Here is a 25,341-nt window from a genome sequence, read left to right as displayed (position 1 = left end):
ACAGTGGAGTGAAATGTCCACGTATTCAAGCTCTCACAGCATGAACATGATGATCAATCGAGAACATCACAACACAAGCCCTGCATCTCACAAGCAGGGAGTCAACCTATCACTTCACTGGAGAAAGTGTGCAAGTATAAACCGATCTTTTATGAGTTTGTGAATGAATACCCTTTCACAGCTTGCAGAGCAGTCTGTAGTACACACAACCCCAAAGACAGGAAATTCTGAATGGATGATGCCATACTTTCACTTATATAGACACGGCTGTGTCACACGGTGCATTGCATCGTCTTCCAGTGAACTGACTTGATTTTGTAGGGAGTTCCCATCACATCATCTACTGACGCACTGAAGTTCCTCAACTGAAAGAAATTCATTTGTTGCTAAAGGTGTTATACTTTTGTACATACCTTATATTAACCTGGTGATGTCTATGTGCCACAATTCTAATCATACACACAGACAGACAGACAGACAGACAGATAGACAGATAGATAGATAGATAGATAGATAGATAGATAGATAGATAGATAGATAGATAGATAGATAGAATCCGCTGCAGTTTAAAACAGTGAAGCTAAAATGAGAACGCAAATCAAACAAGGTCATTTTTAAGTGATCTTAGTAATATTTTTAGCTGGAACTCAAGAGGATTTTAACTAGAACATGTCTTTCCATCTAGAATGACTCAAGTGAGAATGTAAAGACATGGTGGGTAGTTACTTTATATTAGAAAGCAGTAATTTGTATAAAAAAGGCAACTACATGTATTAATTTAGGGAAAATAATACAATAAACTAAAATTACATTAAAAATAAATAAATACATTAAAAATAATACAAACTAAATCATAACCACAAGCATTATTTGCAGTACAATATTGCTAGCCTAGACATATGTTTTTTTTTTTTTTTTTTTTTTTTTAGCTACCGTGAGGCTGTTTTAATGTAATAAAAAATAACTGAAAATTCTGTCGTCATTTACTAATCTTTCCATTTTTCCCCCGTTTTCCCCAAGTTCCATTTTCAGATAATACAAGTTTTCTCATTTAAGGTTTATTAAAATGTAACCCTGCCTGTGAAAACCCAGCTAAAGTTTTTTTTTTTTTTTTGTGGTTTACTGTCTTCTACATAAAATCATCCTTCATAAAGATGTAGAATATTCTGTGAAAGTATAACCTTTATATCTTTAATATTGACTAAGGCCATGTCAAAAATCTAAATCATAGTGAAATTAATGGTTGAAATCAAACTTTGATGCTTGTTATCTCATAATTAGATTTTGAGACTTTAGCCTGGATTTCACAGACAGGGTCACAAATGATTGAAATCAAACTACACTGTAAATCTTTTTATTTGATTTTTAGGTTTTGGTAATTTATGATTGATTTCAAAGTAAGGTTTAAAATATATATATATATATATATATATATATATATATATATATATATAAATTCAAACTACACTGTAAATTAAAAAAAAAAAAAATTACATTTAGGGTGTATGGACAGCTGTCCCTCCTTTCAAAGTATCTTCAGTTTTTGGAATGATGTGGTTGGTTGGTGTATTTTCATTATATGGACATTTATATGGTGCTGACTACGACAGCTCAGTCATGCATCTTCAATATAGGTCAGCAGGACACATGAGGCTGTGCGGCTGCTCACAGCTCGGGATCACATTGTGTGTTACTCCTTTGATGCCTAGAAATGGAAGATTGTCATAAGAAGCTTAAGGCCAGATTGGAAAGAATTTTATCCATGAGCATTCACAGTGTTGATGGCCACAGTTTGGCTTAGCCATATATTGAATTGATTCTGCATATCATCCTCAAAATCAATATGCATAATGGCACATCAAACAAGATGCCTTCTACAGTAAAATATTTTTACAAGACTGTCCTAGATATGTCTAGTTTGGTGATTCCTGACCGTTTGCACACTGATGGCGGCGAGTGCCTCTTTAATCAAAACAAACTGGAAACATGTTCCTTTTACATCACATTATAATGGATAAATGATAATTAATATTATTGAAGGGGCCATTATTATAATAATGTACAGCTGATATTGTCGATGAATAAAAAAACCTGAAAAAACAAATCTCTCTTTAAATGAGACACCTGTGATTTTGCAGTCTAACAAGCAACAAAGACATGCATTTTCAACATAAAAAAAAGAAATATTTCCAAGTACACTTAAAAATAAAGGTGCTTCAAAAGGTTCTTCAAGCGATGCCATAGAAGAACCATTTTTGGTTCCACAACGAACCATTCAGTCAAAGGTTCTTTAAAAAACTATCTCTTTTATACATTTTTATAATCTAAAGAACCTTCTGGGACTTAATGGAATGAGACTTAATACCCCCTTGAGGTGCATCTAGCCCTAGTCTGGTTAATATTTCAATGCACTTACAATAATTTCCCATGGATGCACATATGTCCACATGAATACCCACACATGCTTGCACAATGTGATTGAACCGTGGCAGATTGTTGGAGGCTAATGGATGAGCATGTTTAGCTTTAGTCTAGCGTGGATCTGGACTGAGCTGGATTCCACTGAGATGTTTATTGAACGCCAACTTGGCATTTGAGACTGCCGTGATTCTGCATGTGTGATTTTCTATTTATTCACCCCTCTCTCTCTCTCTCTCTCTCTCTCTCTCTCTCCCTCTAGTCACTTTCTCTGCTTTTGCGACGTCAGAACGCAGAGTGAATCACATGGCATGTGACAGTCTGCTGTTCGAGCAGGGCTGAGCTAATTTTGGCATGGTTTCGAAAAAAGGAATATATATAATATATATATATATATATATATATATATATATATATATATATATATATATATATATATATATATATCCTGGTTGTCTTTACAAGCAGGAGAAGAAGAAAAAAGGCTAAATCCCTAAATCATAAAACATATGTGAGGAGTCTGATGTGGTAGCTGACTTGATTAGGTTGATTACAAAAGCCACAATAGGGGTTCTTGAAGAACAGAACACAATGTTCTGTTTTATGGTAATGTAATGTTTTACATGCAGAAGCTTCTGAATCAAACCATGATGCCTTCTGCAACTCTTCAACCAAACACACTGCTCGCCATCCCAAAACAGCACAAAATGAGCATGGGGCAAAAGTTAGTTGTGTGCCTGCTTGTGAGTATATAATCATGAATCTGGCACTAGACGGGTGGAGGTGGAAGGGAGGAGTAAGTGCGCAGGGCAGGTTACAAACTGTGTACCAATAGGTGGCACTCTACCCTTTTTGACTAGAAAGGGCAAACTTGAGCATTTGGTGTCGGGAGGGTGGAGGGACTGGATGGATTCTGGCACACTTGTGCTGTTTATCCATACAGACAAGCCTTGAAAAAGTCCAGTGTGGGCTGTTTGTGGAGCTGTAATTGGACGGTTGATGTTTATGAGCGAGAGAGAACGAGAGAACTGCCCAGACCAATACCTACTTACTCCATGTCCGTACATGAGTCATTTATTCTGAGGCACGACCCCAACAATAATCAGAGAACTGTCAGAAAATGCACGTAATGTATGCATAGTTTTTGAAAGTGCATTTAAACTTTAAAAAAAATGTATACATACTGTATGTATCTCAAGGATGTATCCCAAGGAAAGCAATATTAAAGCTAAAATTGACAAAATGTGCTTAAAAAGGGTGATCAGTTCTGTCCGTGGACACTGTTAGATATAATCATTTCTGTTTTGGTATTTGAATTGATTTTAGACCAGAGAAAATTATTACGTCAGCAATTAATATTACAATTTCAATCCCAATTAAATGGCCTTAAACAGAAGGAACAATCATAAATTGCAATGGTATTTCTGAAGACAACTTTGCTTTTTTATGTAGTTTTTTACAATTTAAATTGCTTAATATAATCTCATTGCAAGTAAGTTCTTAAAAAAAAAAGAAAGTATATTATGGAATAACAAACATTACAATTTTCAAATTTAAAGAGAGATTTTTTTTTTTTCAATCTTCAATCTAGACACTGAGCAGCATATACAAAAACAGTCTACATGCTTTGTGAGAATACCAAAAAAGGCTTTAATATAATTAACATTTGACAACATGTTGTATAGACATACTAAAATGGATGTTACAATGACACTCAGAAAAGGAGAAACAATTAAAAAATATATATCAAATGACAAATGAAATGCAGAGGTTTAAGTAAAACTCTTGGCACAAAAGGGGATGAAAATCAATTATAACTGGCATAAAAGTCAAACATCATATGGAGACATTTATATCATTGTATGTTATGGAGATATTCGTATATATATGATATTGTGCTTTTAACATGTTATCTCTGCATCTGCTTTATGGTGACATAAAGCAGATGCAGATCTCTCTCTCTCTCTCTCTCACACACACACACACACTTGACAAAAAAAAAAAAAAAAAACACACACACACACACACACACACACACACATGCTGCCTCAAAACCAATGTTTTACACAAATCTGCATAATGTCTAAGATTAGCAGGTCAGAGAACCTGTCAATCCGTGTACAGTGTGTGCATGAGAGGCCATGTAGTCCAAAAAAACAAAAACAGAAACAATCAAACAGTATGCTTATGCATATAATAAATAACTCATAGTTACACATGTATGTACAGCACATTAAATTGCATGCATTTGGCCAGGGACAGTTTTTAATGGGTGGATTCCCATCGTCGCAGGACCCAGTTAACCCCAGATGATGAACCTTCATATTATTGGCATTGACTTGTCTAAACTGGAAATTTCATAACTGTTTGTGAACTGGATTAGTTTGCTCTTATGAAGAAGTTTATTATTAAGTGATAATATACTTGAGTATTAAAATGCAAAGAAGGCGGTCAATATACCTGATAATAAGCTGAGAACTGAACATCATTTCAAGCCCATTTATAAATCAAAATCAAAATGAGATACATATAACATACATAAATGAACATGTTTCACAGCAGGTGGACTGTTGCCAGGAAGGTTTCTGCCAAAGGAGGCTTGGATGGTGAAGTATTTAAATACACATTTTATAATATACTTTGACGGAGCCCAACAAATAAATCATCTTCAATTATAATAGCACCTTATATAAGAAGAACAGTTTATCAATGGCAAAAAGCACAGTAGCACTGGTTCTGTAGATGCACTTTTGAAAAGGGCATATCTGTAGGACAGAGAGTGTGTCTGTGTGTAAATAAGTCAGTGCATACTGTACATACACATAGTTTTTTTTTTTTTTTTTTCCCAGGAGGGCTGCTTTTGTCTAAAAGAGGAGAGAGTTCTAAAATAACTCTCTCCTGAAAGACCCCCATCAGTTCAATGAAGCAAAAAGAGTGGGACAAAATGATTCAACAAAACAGCTACTGTCTGAAGATAGCATGCATTCTTTGCCCCAGGTGGACTCCAGTGTCTGGAAAGACTAGAACTGTTTGCAGATGTGTAGAGGAAGTGGACCAAATAATAGAACCGCCACAATAAATAAAGTGTCTTAACTCTGAAAATAAACCGCAACTATAAATGTCCGCGTGCAGAGATGTCACATCAGCTTGACTGTCAATTTGCAGGATTTGTAAACAATCAAGATAAATGTCTGTGTGAACAAATTGCAGGTGCAAAATTATTCAGTGTGCCAAGAAGAAAATCCAGCACTTTATCTTACAGTCCTGTTATGCATGTGCATACACATACTATTAAAATAAAAATAAATTATGCATAATGCAAGTAACCCTAAGTCAAACCTTAATCCCATAACCACATAGTAAGCACATGTAGTTAACTAATATTCCTCAGTACTTAAATGTACAATTACATTGTAACAAGCACACCTTAAAACAAAGTGTGACCCAATTATTATAGTAATTTTAATAACTATGTAATAACTAGGTACTAACGGTAAACTAAACCTAAACTTGTAGTTACCTTATTTTATTCAGTACTTTGCTGTGTAAGTAAATTGTACACTAAATGCATGTACTTTAAAATATAGTGCAAATTAAAATTCCCCTAAACACGGATTGACAAAATGGACACCTTCCCCAGTACTTGCTAAATTCCAAAAAGTACCATATTGGAAATTAAAATCCATTGTGTACCTTATAACCATCATGCATGTCTCAGCACACTGGAGAATCTGTTATATTTAATGATTGTCACAAGGGCCAAAGAATATGAGCCATTTACAAGACCTACACCACCATAGGTGTAACCTATGAAAATAATAATGAAAAAAAAAAAATGCATCCTTCATTATGTTTCATTGATAATAATGCATCAATTCAATCACTTGTCAGTGAGTTCTTTACCAACAGATACACATTTTTTTTTGTTCTTGTAGATTGTTACACACCTGTATGACAGCCTTCAAAAATCAACTCAAGTTGTTATAGCAAAGACTGGCCTTAATTCAGTTTTGCATTGCTTGTTGCTTCTTTTCAGGGTTAAAGTAACATGAGGGGCTTTCGCACCGCGTAGTTCAAGGGACTCAGTTCTAGGAACTAGCCAGAATGATAGTTCTTAGAGAACCAATTTCCTCCTCGGGCCGTTTTGCTGGTTGCATTCGCAGCCTTTGAAGCAGTCGACTGCGACGTCTTTGTGAGCTGCATTTACAAACATCAACAAACAGTGAATGGAGGACGCCGTGATCGGAGCTGTTTTTGTTGTGTGTCATGGGTTTTGTTATAACGGAGATGGAATGTAAAAACACAATTTATGCGATTGAAAGAGAATTAAAGTCTGACTAAATCTCTTGCAGTGTTGTGTATAATTGAGACTGAGAAAAGAACACAACACTGCAGACAACAGGTAAATGCTGTTATTGCTGGTTTACATGTTCTTGAAGTAAATATTTTTACATGGCTTTTTAAACATGCCAGATAGCCGGTGTTTCGTATGCGTTTGCCAATCAGCGTACACTTATGTCATTGACAGTCCCTATAGAACTGTTTTAAACCCTACTCTAAAGTAGGAGCTAATTTAGTTCCTCCAAACGGAGTTCCTATATGTTTCTAGTTCCTGCGGTGAGAAAACACCAAAAAGCGGGAACTTCCACCTTGTCAAAAGTACCGACCGAGATACCATTCTATACTGAAATTTTGAGCTGTGGAGCAGATTGTTAAACAGTGCTGATTGGTCATTGTGTTCACGCACTGTGTGACAACACCACTTCCACCAATAGGAACTATGAATAGGTTCCTCCAGTGCGAAAGCCCCTATGGCTGCTGTAAGGCTTGCATTTGCCAGAAAGCCACACCTGCACATTATTGTGTGTCTGCAGAGTTTTTTTTGTATGTGTGTGTGTGTGTGTGTGAAGGGAGGATGTTGAGTGTGTAATTATGTGACAGTGTCAAAACAAGAGTGCCACAAGTGCCATTGCACCTTGACTGTCTTTAGGGAGGAGGAAACCATTCTGCAGTCGGAGAGTTTCATGCCAGAGCGATGAGAGGTCAATACATGCTATTGGGCTGAAGAAAGGGAGGGGGCAGAGGTGAAGGAGAGTCAAAATTGTCCCCTCTCAGCACAATCACAGTTACATCTTCAGCAGCAGACCCTGAATGTGTCTCTCATCCATCCTTCCGTCCATCCATCCATCTATGTATTCACCAGTTTATTAGATGGCCATGTCTTCATCCCACTTTTCTGTGATTTCTAACAGGGCTCACACTTCCCTGAAAGAGAGAGAGAGAGAGAGAGAGAGAGAGAGAGAGAGAGAGAGAGAGAAAGAAGATAAGCAAAAAGGGGGAAACAGCAGGGACTTTAAGCACCAAGTGTAAATAAAAAGATTCACATGTATGAAGCTACGGATTAACAAATATGACGGTCTTTGCCAACACATCACAGATGCATAAACATAACATTTTAACTCAGATAACAGGTTAACAGTATAAAAAATGGTTTTTAACCACATTTCACATTTGACATGGCTTGAAGTTGACTGTGTTGACAACTATTAGCAAATGTAATTGAATGTCAGCTTTTATTCTCCACATTACATTGATTTTACATCACACTGTCTAGAGTTCATCAACAAAGCAAAAGGCCTATCCAGTATATATGGCTGAGAAGGTTTCTTATTTATGTTCTGAATATAGCCATAGATTTGCTTATTTGCGTTGACAGGTTTTGGATATAGACTCTATTCTATTTGCAGCAGGCCTGGTTTTTGCAGTTATAGCAGAGTGACAATGGGAGAATCCTGGGTGGATGATAGATGCATGGATGGATGGATAGATAGATACATCTATCTCAATGTATCTTTGTTAAGCTGTTGTATTTTTTCCTGTGTGTTGTTTGGTATCTTCATCTTGTTCATTTATGAAAAAGCTGCACTTGTGCACTTGTAAATACAAAAAAGTAACGAACCCAAAATTAATCCCTGAGGGACACCAGCATGGACAGACCTGCTATTTTCTGATATGTTTATTCAATACTTTTTGGCAACCGCCATTTGCCAGAATAACAGCTCTAAGCCTTCTCCTATAATGAGGTTGGAGAACACCTGGCAAGATATCGGAGACCAAATCTTTCCAGATCATTCGGAGGTGCATGTCAGTGCTTCTCGCAAGGGTTAAAGAAAAAACAAAATATGATCATAAATTAGCCTTCCTAATATGAGGTGATATTTGACTCAAAGTGATTCACAGTGGCATTTTGTAATGGATTTTTTTTTTTATTATTATTAAAAGTATGTCATCATCTATGTCAAATAAAAAAAATAATGTTTATAAGCTTTTTAAAATTTCTAATTAAAACAATATAAGAATTAGAATAAGACAACAGAGGTGGCACAGCAGAACACGAAAGTGGCTTGTAGGTACATTTTCAGACGTTTAATGAGGCTCGAGGTGTCATGAGTGCAGTTGAATTCATGTTGAGATTAATGTTTTAAATATAACATTTTGAATATAGAAATATTAAATGATTTAAATAACTGAAATTATACGTTAAAAATTAAACTGAATCCGCCAGCAGGTGGAGGAAAGAAACTGATTTTATCACTGAATCATTCATTCAAATGATTTGTTCGAATGGCTGATTCATTCAGGAACTAATTCTTTATGAATAGGTAACCATGAATCACTGACTCACTATATTTGTTTAAACACACACTTTCATACATGAATGAAACACCGCTGTGTTTGCCTTTAGAAGTGCGCAGCGGCTCAGCTGTTATTTGGAACTATTTTTGTTGACAAAATAGGAAGTGCGCAGCGGCTCAGCTGTTTACATTCAGCCAAGTATGGTGACCCATACTCAGAATTAGTGCTCTGCATTTAACCCATCCGAAGTGCACACACACAGAGCAGGTGAACACACACACACACTGTGAACACACAAGCAGTGGGCAGCCATTTTATGCTGCGGCGCCCGGGGAGCAGTTGGGGGTTCGATGCCTTGCTCAAGGGCACCTAAGTCGTGGTATTGAAGGTGGAGAGAGAACTGTACATGCACTCCCCCCACCCACAATTCCTGCCGGCCCGAGACTCGAACTCACAACCCTTCGATTGGGAGTCCGACTCTCTAACCATTAGGCCACGACTCCCCCTATTTTTGTTTATAAAGAAATAGTGTTATAGTCAGACAACATAAGCCACTTAATATTAACTTTGTTTATTTAACTGTTGTATTAAATCAATATCATATTTGCAAACTCCTTTAATAATCTTTAAAAGCTGTAACTCTCTGTTTATCGCAGCCTGTCTATAAGAGAGCACGCGCGTGAGTAAATAAGTAAGACTCAAAAGTATGTGCAAATGATACATTCCGTTATCTGTCATCATGTTATAAGCGTGGAACCTGTGGGAATGAGTATAATTATTATTAATAGCCGCAAGCCCTGCTCTGTGTCACTGAGGAAGTGCATCGTGGCGGGGATGATTTTGGGTGTGCCAGCAGAACAACAACAACAGCAATGCGCTACATGTTTCTTTCCCCCTCACTTTTTTCCAATTGACGGAAATCCGTCGTAGAGATGGAAAACTTCCCTGTTCTCCTCTTCAGTTTACTCCACTCATTTTCTATAGGGCTCAGGCCAGGAGATTGACTGGAAATGCCATGGCAGAACCTTCATTTTGTGCTCAGTGACCCATTTTTGTGTTGATTTTGATGTTTGTTTTGGATCATTGTCCTAATGGAAGATCCAGCTTTATTACAGATAAATCATGTTAGTATGGCGCCCAAAATAAATAAATAAATAAATAAACAAGAGTAAGTACCCTAAGCACTTAAACGATATCAATATATACAAATCAATCAATCAATCAATTGGATGTCCTGGAAAGACATATGTAACAAATGCATTCAGAAACACATACATACAAACATCTACTACAGTACCTCAGACTGTGCTATGTGAGTGTGAACCCATAAAGATATGATAAATCTAGATCTCTGGTTCTCACATCCAACATTTCCTGACATATCGTAGATGGGCAGTAATTGAATGATCATTACAGCAAAGTTATGACAAAGGCCTGTGTGAAGATGGGAAAATGGGGGATTTTGGGCTGCGCTGACATTTATTGCCTTTGATTTATGAGGAAAGCATCAGGCGCTCCAGTGAAGCGAAGAGCTTATCACTCGCAGGTAGCTTCTGTGAAACTGCCGCATACAGCATGTGTGCGTACACACCAGCCAGCCTTAATGTCTGCTCCTGTATGAACTATTCATTAAACAGCCACCGGCAGGCTGGCAGTGCCCACTTCGGTTTCTGTGTCAGACATACTGAGAGAGAGGAGATATCTTATATGTTCCCTTTGTCCCGTGACAGTGCTTTCATGGAGGCTTTGAGGCCTTTCTCTTTCATTCTTTTTTTCCCTCTGGATTTGAGAAGAGAAAGCTGACATGAGGACAGAGAAAATCTGACCCACGTTCATTTTGTGAATGAAAAGCCAAATGTAAATGAACTTCTTGGAACAAAAGTCTTTCACATTTTAGACATGACCAAATTAGACAATTACACTATTTATGTCTAGAATATTATGAAAACAATTCTCAAAAAGAATGAAAATCAAGCTCTAGCGAACCAACAGAGCAGATTCCTACCTGGACTCCATAGTGTCTTTGGTGAGATAGACAATCCAGTAGACCAGGTTGAAGGCCCCGAAGGACAGCGGAAAAAGGATGCGAGAGTATTTGTCAATAATACTAGTTGTCAGCGTGTTGATGGCAGGGACAGTGGAGCCTTGCTGATGGAGACCAGGCTGTGGAGCTCTGGAGAACCTGTCAGGAGCATCTCTTTGAGAGACAGAGTTCAGCCTTTTCTTCAGCACACCTCCAGGGTCCAGAGGATTCTACACACAGACAGATTCATTTGTGACGCGAGGACAAGCAAACAGTTACCAAAGTGACACTTTTCACATTTAAGCCTGGAATGCAGACCTGAAAGGAAACAGAGCAGCTGGTGTAATGACAGACCACGGAAAATGTTATTACAGTGATCCTTTTTGCTCCAGTGATACAAACAAACATATACAATACCAAAATAATAATATTCACCCTGATAGTGTTTCTTTTGATTTTGTTGCAAAGATAAATTTGTTGTAATAATAATAATAATAGAACACTTTAGAGAGGGTTGTTTAGTGATGTACTTTAGTGATGGTTTTTTAGTGGATAGTTTTTAATATTGGATACATTAAAAATATGCATTTTCCAATTTTATATACATTTTAATTTGATGCAATATGCTATTCTTTGGACATATATTTATTTATTTCAAGGATCTAATGTATCCTCTAACACCATGATCTAAAGCTTATGTTATGTTATGTTATGTTTTAGGATCTAATGTATCCTCTAACACCGTGTACAACCAGTTAATGTCTCTGTAAAGAATTGTTGGTCTCACTTTATATTAAGGTCCAATTCTCACTATCAACAAACTATTAACTATGACTTTTGCCTCAATAAACTCCTTATTTGCTGCTTATTATTAGTAAGGTAGTTGTAAAGTTTTGGATTAATATTCTCATGCAGAATAAGGCATTCATTTGTGCCTTATAAGTACTAGTAAACATCTAACATGCTAGTAATATGCATGCTAATAAACAACTAGTTAAGAGTGAGAATTGGTCCCTAAACTAAAGTGTTACTAAACTGTTGTATGCAACATAGCAATTATTATTTTTTTTTTTGTAAAAATGCAACATTATTAAGAGGCCATAACCGCTAAATATGATATCCAGAGCATGTGGGCAACAATAAGATCTGTAAAATGAACTTTAATTAGTCTTTGCTCTAAGTGAACAAGGTTATTTATGGCTTTTATTCACAGCGCCTCAGCCCTTTTCCGGCTGGGGAAAGTTTTGGCATGGAGCAGCAGCTTTGACTCGGTTCCATCACTGAGCAGGTTTCCAAGCTGTGAGTGTCAGCTGCAGATCACTGTGTCACCCAGGGAGCACCTGGCCCACGCTGCCATAAGACTGCAGCTATTTTTGACACTGCAACAGGCAGCACCTAACTCAGGCTAAATACCCAAGGCAATGGGACGCTCTCACACTTGTTTGCCGTCTCTGGGATCAATGTGCACCAGTGCACTGTTCTCCAAAAGAGCCATCATTTGTGACCCTGGACCACAAAACCAGTCATAAGGGTACATTATTATTATTATTTATTTTTTTTTAGATTTATACATCATGAAAAAATAAGCTTTCCATTGATGTATGTTTTGTTAGGAAGACAATATTTGGCTGAGATACAACTATTTGAAAATCTGGAATCTGAGGATGCAAAAAAAAAAAAAACCTGAATATTGAGAAAATCATAAAGTTGTTCAAATGAAGTTCTTAGCAATGCATATTACTAATCAAAAATTAAGTTTTGATATATTTAAGGTAGGAAATTGACAAAATATCTTCATGGAACATACAACTTTACTTAACATCCTAATGATTTTACCATGAAAGAGAAATGTATAATTGTGACCCATACAATGTATTTTTTGGCTATTGCAACAAATATACCTGTGCTACTTATGACTGCTTTTGTGCTGCAGAGTCACATGCTTATTTAAACTTTTTAGCTCTCATATTTTATTTGGTTCAATAATCCAGAAATATCCACTTTAATAGCACTTTTTACACAATTTTTTATTTATTTTTTATTTTTTCTGCCTATTGACATTACTTTAGATTTATAGAGTGAATTATTCAATAATTATGAAATTTAATATTTAATAGCACTTAACTTGGCTTTATCAATTTTTACATTTCTGTTCTGGAAACGTGTGCAAATTAGTGCATATTTAATTAAATAATGCCTCATTTCCATATTCAATCATTCCATTTCAGAAAAACACTACAAAGCAACTGTGTTAATGTACTGTAATTAAACAGCTGGGTAAATGGTGATATCTATAAGTTACCCTATTTAACCCTGTCCAAGAATTAGAAACTTGGATATTTAAATATCCAAATCAGGTAACACTTCAGTTTAGGGACCAATTTTCACTAGTTGTTTATTAGCATGCATATTACTAGTATATTGGCTGTTAATTAATACTTATAAAATAGGCACATATTTTTTTCTTATTGTTTGTATTTTTTATAGATTAATGTGACCTGATACCTAAACTTAACAACCATCTTACTAACTATTAATAAGCAGCAAAATAAGAGCTTATTGAAACAAAATATGGATTAATAATTACAGAATAGTGAGAATTGATACCCAGATTAAAGGCTGACTCCAACTGAATGTAAAATCCCATTTGTAGGTTGATCCCCTAACTATTAATAAGCAGCAAAATAAGAGCTTATTGAAACAAAATATGGATTAATGAGTTTGGGACAAGCCTATTGTTTTGTCCTATTAATAGGGGAGTATTCAGGAAACCTGATGGAAAAGGTATTATCTGGTAATAGTGCAAATAACACTGGTGTACAAAACACTATGTGACGATCATGTCATGAGCCAATTACTGTGGAGTTGTTTTTACACCGCCTAGAAGCCAATGGAAGTCTTAATGAAGTCAAGGTTGAGCTGAGCAAACCACTTCTAAACTCCTACAATTCTAAACAAACCCGAGCCACAGTCTCTGTCATTACGCCTGCAACTTTACACGCGAATGAACTGTGGCTTCACACATTAATTTACTCACTCCGGGCAAGAGTACGATGGCATTGCGTCTAACGCCTCCAGCAATCATGAGAGACACAGAGGATAGATCCCCTCGCTTTGAGCCTGGCATGCTTTCGCTTGGATGTTTTGCTATATTGAACTGATTATATAATCTGCAGCAGTAAATGGCTAGGGAGGCCACTGGCTGTCTCCTTTCGTCTAGCGTGCCTGTTATCAGCTAAAACGAGAGCGAACCATGAAAGGGAGAGAGAAGCTAGAGTGAATGGAGGCACAAAGAATTACCGTAACAACTTCTCCATCACTTCTGACCGCAGCACAGGCCATGCTGACCCGCCGAAGTTCCTTATTGGCCTGCAAGGTGGAGAAATAGTTGACAGCAGCGAACTCGATAAGGGCTGAGAAGACGAATGCAAAGCAGACGGCGATGAACCAGTCCATGGCGGTGGCATAGGAGACCTTGGGTAAGGAGTGACGAGCGCTAATGCTCAGCGTGGTCATGGTTAGTACTGTGGTGATGCCTGTCAAGAATACAAGAACAAAAAAAAACAGTTAGATTGACTGATCTTAGAAAGTCTTGGTAAAGATTTCTGTTCTGTTCTCAGTCGCTTAGGTTCAACTTCGCCTCAGTTCAACACAAACCTAAACATGAATGATAATTTATTCATTTAAAAATTCCAATTCTGTTATTGTTATTATTCACAACTGACACCCAAAACCGTTAAAAGCCTTTTGAATGATGATTAACTCATATTTGGAGAATTTAAAATACGTTCACACTATTAACTAATTATTAACTATGACTTTGCCTCGATAAATGCAGTTAGTGAGGTACTTTTAGTTAGTGAGGTACTTGTTACTGTATGTATGGAGTGGATTAAGGGATCTAAAATATGCTCACACAGAATAAGACACTGATATGTGCTTTATAAGTACTAGTGAACAGCCAATATGCATGTAAATAAGCAACTAGTTAACAGTGAGAACTGGTCCCTAAACTTAACTGTTACTGAAAATTGTCTAGGAGCATTTAAAATATTTTGTTAATGCATTTCATCAGACTAATGACACTGTCTAAGGCAACACAAGGTACAGGTTACTACAGTTCAAATGAAGGTCAATTAGTCATTTGGTTGCCATTTGCACTTTGTAATAGTAATTATGAAAGCTGCAGCATGAAAGCTATAGCATTCTTTCTTTCTTTTTAGTTTTAGTTATGTAAATTTCAAAAGGTGAGGTATGGAATTTTTCTTTCTTTCTTTTTCTTTCTTTCTTTCTTCTTCTTTTTTTTTCTCCAAAGCAACTATACAAACGGTCAATATTATAAAATTCAAACACAGAATCTGGATACTATATAAATAGAATAAAAATAACTGGATAAATAAATATTTAAAAAAAAAGAAAATTCAGGGTTATAAAGAAGATAAAACAGTTTGAAATCTTTCTAGTTGCTGTGATATCTCAAGTCCAACAAGAGAAGGGTTGTGGTTCTGTGTATCTGTGCTCTAGTTTTGTTATGTGGACTCTTAATTTGTAGTTTTGCCTTGTGTAAATGTTTTCCCTGATTGTTTGCACATTTATTAATCTATTACCCCATTTGTATAAACAGCCCTTGTGTTTCTGGTCTGGCCTTGTTCTTGTATGGATGTCATGTTGGTGGACTTAGTTCTGTCTCTTGGTTCGCATCTTTCCTGTACTCTTGTTGTTGTTGTTATTACAGTCATTTTATAATGGATCACAGAGACGAATGGGCCGCTGGTGCGTCTTGGCTCTATCGAATAGGTCATTTACTCAAAGCTCTGCATGAACTCCCGTGGAATAGCTTCAGGATAAATAATAGGCATTAGTTCAGTAAGGGCTGAAAAGCCTTTGAGATTCAAAGCGATTTGCCCAAAAATATATAAGAAAACATTATTTAATAAGCTTTGTGATTATTTATTTTACATCTAAAGCAACACTAAAGTTTGTCAAGTGTTGATTCATTTAATAAAATATATTTATAGAACAGTAACCAAAAGACAAGGGATTTTTATTTTATGAGACAAGAATGGCCTTTTTATATTTCATTCAGTTCATTATTTCTTAATGTTTGGAACAATATTGTGTTAGATATTATTCCCAATATCTTCAGTTATTTTTTCTCCAACACATAAATATTTAGTTTGCATTATATTTTTGTATGTATACAAATTATACATACAGAACCAACAGAAACATATAATGCGATTTCACATTGCTTCCTCATAGTCAAGTCAAGAACTTTATTGTCATTATGTAACACAACAAAATTGCTCTTGTGATAACTGTCTAGATTACTGATTTCTTTCAATGCCATTCATTTCATTGCAATGAATTAATAAATTAGTGAGGAATAAGCTGCTTATTTCAAAATGGTGCCTGTTTAGTACCATTAGGGCTTCTGAATAATAAATAATCATTATACATGAGACAAAACATACATTCCCAAGAATATTCATTCATTCATTCATTCAAATCATTGCTGCCAGAAAAGCCTTCCAATTTCAAGTGAACTGTATTCAATATCAGATGGGCAAGAAAAAAACTGTCCATAAGATATGAAGACTGACGTACAAGATGAATGTGGTTCCGCTGTTTACTTTACTCAAAGGAGTATAAACACTGAAAACAACGTGATATTTGGGTATGATTAGAAGACATCTTTTCATAACAGACTGAGAAAAAATGGTAGAGGCCTGGGTTGCAACTCCCATTATTTTCTGTTGAGAACAAACTCTATGACATAGCAAGTCATATGCTGTCACTTTAATTTATACACACACACACACACACACACACATCTCACATAAGTAAAACAAATCAGGTCTCTCTGCGTTTTTCACCCTTTCTGCGTCACCTTCTCAAAACCTGTTACTTTAAGGGCAAAGGTGTTGCTGATCCAATCTGCCGAGCTCTCCACATCAGGACTGGCCTGCTGTGTTTTTGTTGGCCTGCTCTGGGTGATCTACAGTATAGGGCAGCTCATGCTCAATGGGTCGAGCAGATATTAGATATGTTTTCTCACTCAAGAAGAGATCACATTTAGGAGAGGGAGTACCTGCTATGAGGACAGTAATGATGAAACATACCCAGGCCTTAATAGAGACATCAACATTTTATGGCAAGCACAAAGCTTGATTCTAGATGACTGAGCCCTATAGAGACAAAAGAGGAGTCCATTATGAATGGACCTTATGGGAAGCTGAGCTGTCAGAGATCAGGTTTGCTTGTAGCACCCAGTAATAAAATTCACTATAGTCAGAGCTGAATAAACTTATATAAACACTAGGCCTTAAAGGAATATTTCACAGTAATCATCATTTGTTAACTCTCATGTAAATCCAAACCTGTGTGATTGTCTGAATGATGAACAAGGGTTGTCAAGATCTAAATGACAAAAGGTGCCATAAAAGAATAATAGTTCATAGAGTTCATATTCCAAGTCTTTTAATGCCATACAATAGCTTTTTGTGAGGGAAAGACTATAATGTGTTACAGTGTCACTGATAATCATTTCCTTAGCCACAGATCTCATTCACACTTGCATACATTCAAATATGGTGGAAGCATGTGATGCCAGGTTGAACAGTAATGATGCCAAACTGCATTGTTTCTTGTGTGACTCAGAACTGATGTGTCACAACTAAATATGAGCATATTCAAACTGCACGTGAGATTTGAGAGCAGAGGGGAATATTTTCAGTGAATAACCTTATCTTAACCTTAATTCCACTGTCGCCGTTTGGCGCATAGGACGACAAGCGTTCTCCATCGGCTTCGATCCGCAGCCGTGACTTCAGCCTCGTCTCATGGAATGTTGACTGCTTGCAGATCTTCCATAAAGTTCTTTGCCAGTTGTGATTTTTGGGCATCCTTGTTTTCGTTTGCCTTTTGCAGGCCGCCAGGATCTTGCCATCTTGAGTTTCCGATGGTCAGGAAGGCGTAAGACGTGTCCGGCGAATTGAAAACGGCGTTCGGAGACTGTCGCGGAGAGGGGCTGTGTGTAGACATGACTGTATACTTCCATGTTTGAGACATGGTCATGGTAAGTGATCTTAAGGATGCGTTGCAAACAATGGAGGTGGAAAATGTCCAACTTTCAAGCAATGGTTTCAGTCATCTTCAAGGTCTCACATGCATAGGTCACCGTCGGTACTACAATCATAGCCAGGAGTCACGGTTTAATCTGCAGAGAGAAGGAAAAGCAAGTTCCAGATTGGACAAAGTCACTGGAACACAGCAGATGCTTCGCAGATGCAGCAGATGACATCTCGTTCTGCATCCCCATTTGAGGAGATGACACTGAAAGTGAAAGTGAAGTGACATGTGGCCAAGTTTGGTGACCCATACTTGGAATTTGTGCTCTGCATTTAACCCATCCAAGTGCACACACACAGTAGTGAACACACACCTGGAGCAGAGGGCAGCCGGTGCTGCGGTGCCTGAAGAGCAGTTGGGGGTACAGTGCCTTGCTCAAGGGTCTCACCTCAGTCGTGGTATTGAGGGTGAAAGAAAGCTCTGGTCAATCACTCCCCCCACCTACAATCCCTGAGACTTGAACCCACAACTTTTGGGGTTACAAGTCCGTCTCTCTATCCATTAGGCCACACTGCCAAGATAAGTGAAGTTTGCAACTTCGTCCACTTTTTTCCCATCGACTGTAATTGGTACTCTCGAGTCGACATAACCGATGCGAAAGACTTGAATTAATTCAGAGTCCAGCGCTGGCCGCTTGATTTTCTAGGGCCATAGCGAGGTCTCTCAGGGCAGTTTGAGTCAGGCTGAGAATGACAATATCATCAGCAAAGTCAAGATCGGCATGGAAGAGATTACCAACTGTCCAGTGTATGCTGATGTGTAGGCGGTCGATGGAGTGGTGGGTGACGAAGTCGATGACAAGGAGCCATAACATCAATGAAAGCACAAACCCTTGTCGTACGCCAGTTTCAATCGTGAATAAATCACTTATTCCTTCTTCCATCTGTACACAACATCGAGAGCCTTGGTAAAGGTTGCGAAAGATGTCTACAAATCGAGATGGAATTCTATAATCAAAAGCCTTGATAAAGTTCAGTGAGATCCGTTGTTGGTATTCCAGTGATTGTTTGATCACTTGTCGCAGAACAAAAATCTGCTCAATGCAGGATCTGCCTCTTCAGAAGCCCGCTTGTTGATCTCTAAGGCAGGCATCGACAGCTGGTTGGAGGCCATTTATAAGGACAATAGAAAATACCTTTCCAGGGACCGAGACAATACCCCGCCAGTTATCACAGTTGGAGAGATGGCCTTTTTTTTGGGGAGCGTGATGATGTTCCCAACCTCCTCATCATCATTGAATAACAACATTAGAGAATAGCTATTTCCTTAAAGCTATCATAAGACTTCTGAAGACTTGGAATATAAAGGCTTGAGTAGAGGTACTTTTATGCAACGCCACAATACCAATGTTTTTGATATATAAGTTTTTGATTTATTTACTAAAACTGGGAATTGCACTGGTTAAATGAATTGAACTAGATCATTATTACTCTTTTCATAGTTAAAGTTTGATATATAAGTTTTTGATTTATTTACTAAAACACAGCTCTTTACTCAGGTGTTCAATAGAATCTGAAAGATGTCCAATACACAGAGATGTGTGTTTCCCAAAAGCATCATTAGCCTAAGCTGATCGCAGAAAAAAAAAAAAAAACAAGCACCAATGACCATGCAATGCTTTTGGGAAATGCAGAAAAGTATAATTCCTTTCAGATGGGATATAAAAATATTTTTATGTCTAAAAGCAATGCTCTTGATTAGGTCAATGGACTGACTCTAATCTCATTACTGACACTCATATAAATATCCGCATAGCTCATTCACTCTTTTCAACCTCAAACTGATGTCTTTCACAGATAAATATAACTTGAGCTTTCATCTCCACAATCTAATTACAAAAAAACCTCACTGAATATTCAACTTCAGCTTCAAATCAAAGGTTAATATCTAGATAGATCCTATTTACAAGAGAACATGTTTAACGGATCCTGAGCATGAATGGAAATGTATAAACCAAAGGCACAAACACAACTCCTAGGGGTAAAATCATGCTTTTAAGGGCAAAAACTTGGTCCAAATTAACCTCAGTCAATTCCATCTCTGAACCCGATGCTCTGGGTTATTTCAGCTTTTAGTGGAAGAAGATTGTGATGTAATGAATGTAACTACAATGGATATGGACAGTGAGTGCCTCTGCCTATTCATCTCTACTCTCTAAAGCAAGTCATTTGTTAGAACTCTCACTGCGTTTCTTTTTTACACTGTATTAAGTTTTCTTTCACATCTCTTTTCACAGGAATAACACTTTCACCTCAGAACTGAGAGAGAACTGAGAAACATGCTGTAGGTTGCTCACCTCTCCACATGAGCGGTGTTTGCTTGCAGAAACAACTCCTCTGACATGGTGTATCTCACACCTCGCTTAGAGCGAAGACATTTTTATACTAAAGTTGTGACTTTATCAGCAAAACATGAACGTATCCCAATTAACCCATTTAAAGAGATAGTTCGCCCAAAAATTTAAATTCTGACATCATTTACTCAACTTTGTGTTGTTCCAAACCTGTATGAATCTCTTTCTTCTGTCGAACACAAAAGAAGATATTTTGAAGAATGTGTTTTCTGTACTATTGAAGTAAATGGCTACAGTCCAGTGTTTGGTTACGCACAATCTTCAGAATATCTTCTTTTGTGTTCAAAAATGGGTGAAGAAATTATGACAGAATGTTTAGTTTTGGGTGTCTGCAGTACAAAACATCTTTATTATCTCAATCTTTGCATAGGTTCCTGTAGAGTATATAGTGCTCCAAACAAGACACATTTCCTCAGAAAATTCAAATATGTTTCCAAAAACGTTTTACTATCTTTCACAAATGGAATATGACAGCTTGCAAGGGATTTAATTGCTTCATGCTGATGTGTTTTTCATAAAGACAAAAAGCTTTGGCTGTAGGTTATAGACTGATACACTCCTAATTGCCCAATAAGCTCATTCTAATGGTCCCATTCAAACACAAGCGGGAGACCACAAAGACAGATGCTTCGTTCGTGCATATAAATTATTCAGCTGAAAAAGCAATGAGGACAAAGTAAAAGTTAAGAGCCTGAACAGTCTGGTTCATTCAAAGTTAAAATAACAGTAAAAATATATATTTGCATCCACTGAGAAATGTAAATGTTTGTAAATGAGGGCAAACAGAGGAAGGCAAGGAAGAGGATCTCAGCATGTTTGCTTTTATCTTACACCACCACAGAAGAAGGGCCAAGGCACTTTAAGTGATTTAGGACCATTGCCAACAGCTGCCAAGAAGAGTGCATTAAGATAATGAAGCAATGGAGATCTACATAAAAAAGCAACAGAAAATGTGTATCATCTCATCAAGTTATAAAAGGCTGCTTAGCAAATTCATCTGGTTTCTTTTCTGTTTATGAAGAAAGACTTTGATGTATATTTATGATGGCACCATTTTTGTGAGTATAAAAACGATACTTTCAGTATCAGTCTCGCAACGCCCAACTCTTCACTTTAAATTGTACTGTAACGATAAAGATTCATTTGTTTAAAATCTGGTGTATTTAAAATACAAACACCTTCTGCTTTCTGTGGCTCAGTTCCAGGACTTAGTGAACTGCTTTGCACTCTACAGCCTACATAGACAGCATCCTCATATTCGACATCAGCGGCAACTTATAACGTTCAGCGTTAGTGTGTTCACTATGAATGAAGAACAAATAGCTAAAACAGTCTAAATAGCCTTAGGAAAATGATTCAGTAGTGTAAATAGTCTGTTTAGTCTGTTATAAGTGATTTCTATGACTTCGTTCACTGCCTGGATTGTTTTCACTGAGCTTGTTGCTATGCATGCTAGGATTGCATTCTGCATGAGGAAAACATTGAAACTTGGCCAAAAAAAGGTCATAATGATCTTAGAAGACATATTGTTGCTGCCTACCTTTCAGAATAACCTTAACATCAGGAAACTATGATCTATTGTGCCTTAAAATCCTGCATCTCACTAGGTCTAAAATACAAGGTCTCACTTCAAATTTGATTTTGTATGCATACAGTAAAATCCCATGCACTTTAGTATTAGAATATCGGTGCATGCACGACGAGTGCCACAGATGAACAATTAAAAAGGAAATAAAATACAGTGGCTTACCAAACACAGTTCTGGCTGGTACTGACTCTTTGTCGATCCAGAAGGAGACCTGTGCTAGGATCACAGTCATAATGCACGGGATGTATGTCTGGATCAAGAAGAAACCCATTTTCCTCTGCAGGTGGAAGTACACCGTCATGACTATGTATTCACCTGTGAGAGATGGATATGGGACATTAGTGGAATAGGCAATTCTAAACTACAAACCGTAGATTCTGTAGGAACACATTCAAGACAAAAACCCATTTCAACACATATTCAACCCATATGTTCAAGACTGACTGAAATCATGACAATGTTTAAAGAGGTTCGCATTAAGAATTGGTGCCACTGAATCATACGTCTCAAAGCTCATACCTGTGTTTGACTTCAGCCTCTCACTAGACACCGTCTGTCCAATGAGATCATACTGTAGCAGACTGGAACTCTCCTGAGGAACCTCCACTGAAAATAATGGCCCTTTCTTCCACGTGTAAACAATCTCACTCATTGGGTAGGCATCTATATTAGGCACAAATCCAAATGGAAGTCAGTCGTACCAGTAAATCCATGCAATGGGAAAATGTGCCATTTCAAACATACTTACAGCTGCCAAATTTCAAAGGACATGAATGTCCATCCATTGGAAAATTTATCAGCCGCATGGGACACTCAGCATTGATGGTTAACCTGAGAACATTAAAAGCATCACATTTAATTATGTAAAATATCAGATGATTTTCTTAAACTCTACAGTGAGCATCAAAAATCCTTCTTTTGCATTTGCATTAAAGAGATAAATGGATTCTGTCATCATTTACCCACTCTTGTGTCATTCCAAACCTGTATGAGTTCTTTCTCCTGTTGAACACAAATAAAGATATCTGAAGAACGTTGGTAACCAAACAGTTACTGGCAGCCATTCACTTCCATAGTATGGAATAAAAATACTATGGCTACCAGAAACTGCAACATCCTTCAAAATATCATCTTTTGTGTTCCACAGAAGAAAAAATACAGGTTTGGAACAACATGAATGTGAATAAATGATGACTGGATTTTTATTTTTGACGTTGCACTGATTTTAACACAATTTCTTCTACAAATTTTGTTATCAGCATGAAAAATGTTAAGCACACATTGCATATTTACAGTTAACCAGTGCATGGTGTATAATAGAATCCAATGTATTTAATTTTTTATTTTATTTTTTTGTAAACTGCTAAGAAAGAATGCGTGTTTTTAAGTGTTTAATTTCTACTGCCATTTTAGAGAGCAAGTGTGCAGTGCATCTTTGACTTGGAGAGCAAATGTTTTGGCACGCAGGTTACCTCATGGTGTACAGAATAGTTCCGTTCTGCATGATGCGAAACAGCTTGTTGGGAGTGGTCATGTTGTGCGAAATAGAACGTTTGCCATTTCGGAAGAAAGTGTCCGGTGTCCAAATGTTGCTGACCATTAGGTTGTTGAGACGCAGGATCTCAATAGGGCCCTCAAATTTCAGCCGGTCGTCTATCCAGGTTTGCCGAAAAAACACATCCATTGTGTATTCCTGAGAAATGGTTATAAGGGTTTTATAAGATGTAGTTTCTGTGACTGCAGTTTGAAATCAACACAAACCAAGTTTTTCATGTGCAGAGCATGTGAAAAAATCAGAAATATAAACAGCAACCCACAATACTTTTTTTTTTTTTTTATGAGTGCACACATCAGCAAAGTGTCATCAAGGTATGTATATGATTGAGGCTGGTATACATTCACTCTGGAATGGTATTTTTTTATCTTTTTTTCCCACTAATCTTGGCGGGGACTTATCTATACTGTCTTTCGGATTGTCACAGTGGATCACATGGCAAGCGAGGTGGCTTTGGACATTATAGAAAAATAGTGTAGTGTGTAACAGAGGAAAGAAAGCTGAGCCGGGACCCTCACTGTCAGGGATTGTCAACCAGATTAAAATCCCTAAGCTGCTATAATGACATCCTGCCCAAATGTCAGAATAATGAAGCCAGGGCAGACATGACTAGAGGCAGTGGGCATAGAAAACATGCAATTACGGTGGATTTATGTTTGCATGTATCATATATATAATTGCTTGACTCACGTACCATTTCCACATCAGAAACAGGACCAAAGCTGGTGACAAATATGTCCGTTTTAACCTCTGTGACAGGACCTACAGTTTATTTTATTTTTTTTTAGTTTAAAAGAAAGAAAGGGGGAAAAAAAACTTAGTTTATTCATAACAAATATTTTAAACTTGCAAAGCGATAAGGCAGTTTCTGTTGAAGAACTTAAAGTCTGAGACGCAAAGTCCATAATCGTTTAATTTCTGTGAAAATTGGATTCAACTCTCTAAAGTAAGACTTTAATATGTAAAGTGATTCAAGCACTTGCCTACCTCCAAATCCAGGTCGGAGTCTGTTGTCATATCCATCTAATAATCGATCCAAAACGCGCGTAATGTTATCCAAATATATCCTCGTCTCGGTTGGCGGATTTGCAAACACCTGTCCAACACTGTAAACAGACTCAAAACTTTATTTCCATTTTCACACACGAACAAGCAAAGCAGAAAAATAAACACGCACGCAAAATCCGATAAAAAACACTTTGCTACTTACCAAGACAGGAAAAAACATGAGCGTATCCAAGTCATGCTTTGCGCGCGCTCTCTATCCAAGTGTACCCTTGTCAACTAGTGTTAGTTGCACGTCCCATAATGTATGTGTGCGAAAGGAGCTGGTGCGGTCGCGAGGCTTGTGTGCGTAAATCTCGAAGCTTTTTTATGCGTGAAGTCTTGCTGGAGTTCCTAGGTGGGGTTGCGCTTCTTCTGACTCACTCTGATGGAAAACTAAAGCTCTTTCAAAGAGGCGGAGTAGATGGAACCAAAGGACTTTGACAATGATCGAATAAAGCATTATGAGAGATTAGAAGAGAACGATAGAGTTGTGAGGGAATTATCCAAAGATTTGGAGAAAAGCGCAAATGTTCTGCTGTTTGAGTTCGCGTTATGGTCGGTGTGCCATTTTATTCGTTTAAACTCTCAAA

General features: G+C 37.2%; 1 protein-coding gene across 2 annotated transcripts; it reads right to left on the bottom strand.

The window, feature by feature from the left end:
* Nucleotides 1-4,486: 4,486 nt before the first annotated feature.
* LOC109096627 (gamma-aminobutyric acid receptor subunit alpha-6-like) lies at nucleotides 4,487-25,096 on the bottom strand. 2 transcript variants are annotated; one of them, XM_042747939.1, is made up of 10 exons: nucleotides 24,915-25,096; nucleotides 24,692-24,810; nucleotides 24,399-24,466; nucleotides 23,622-23,842; nucleotides 22,898-22,980; nucleotides 22,669-22,812; nucleotides 22,312-22,464; nucleotides 14,378-14,613; nucleotides 11,060-11,307; nucleotides 4,487-7,683 (listed from the first exon to the last, which is right to left on the bottom strand). In XM_042747939.1, exons 1-10 carry the CDS (start codon nucleotides 24,947-24,949, stop codon nucleotides 7,674-7,676), a joined length of 1,317 nt encoding a protein of 438 aa, XP_042603873.1. In that variant the 5' UTR covers nucleotides 24,950-25,096; the 3' UTR covers nucleotides 4,487-7,673. The 2 variants fall into 2 exon arrangements, with proteins under 2 accessions (XP_042603873.1, XP_042603872.1); XM_042747938.1 differs by lacking the exon at nucleotides 4,487-7,683 and adding an exon at nucleotides 9,903-10,833.
* Between the last annotated feature and the right edge of the window lie 245 nt (nucleotides 25,097-25,341).

Source organism: Cyprinus carpio, chromosome B21, assembly GCF_018340385.1.
Source record: "Cyprinus carpio isolate SPL01 chromosome B21, ASM1834038v1, whole genome shotgun sequence".
NCBI classification, from domain to species: Eukaryota; Metazoa; Chordata; class Actinopteri; order Cypriniformes; family Cyprinidae; genus Cyprinus; species Cyprinus carpio.
Note: the sequence above shows the minus strand (reverse complement) of the source record. Positions and strands in the feature narration are given on the sequence as shown.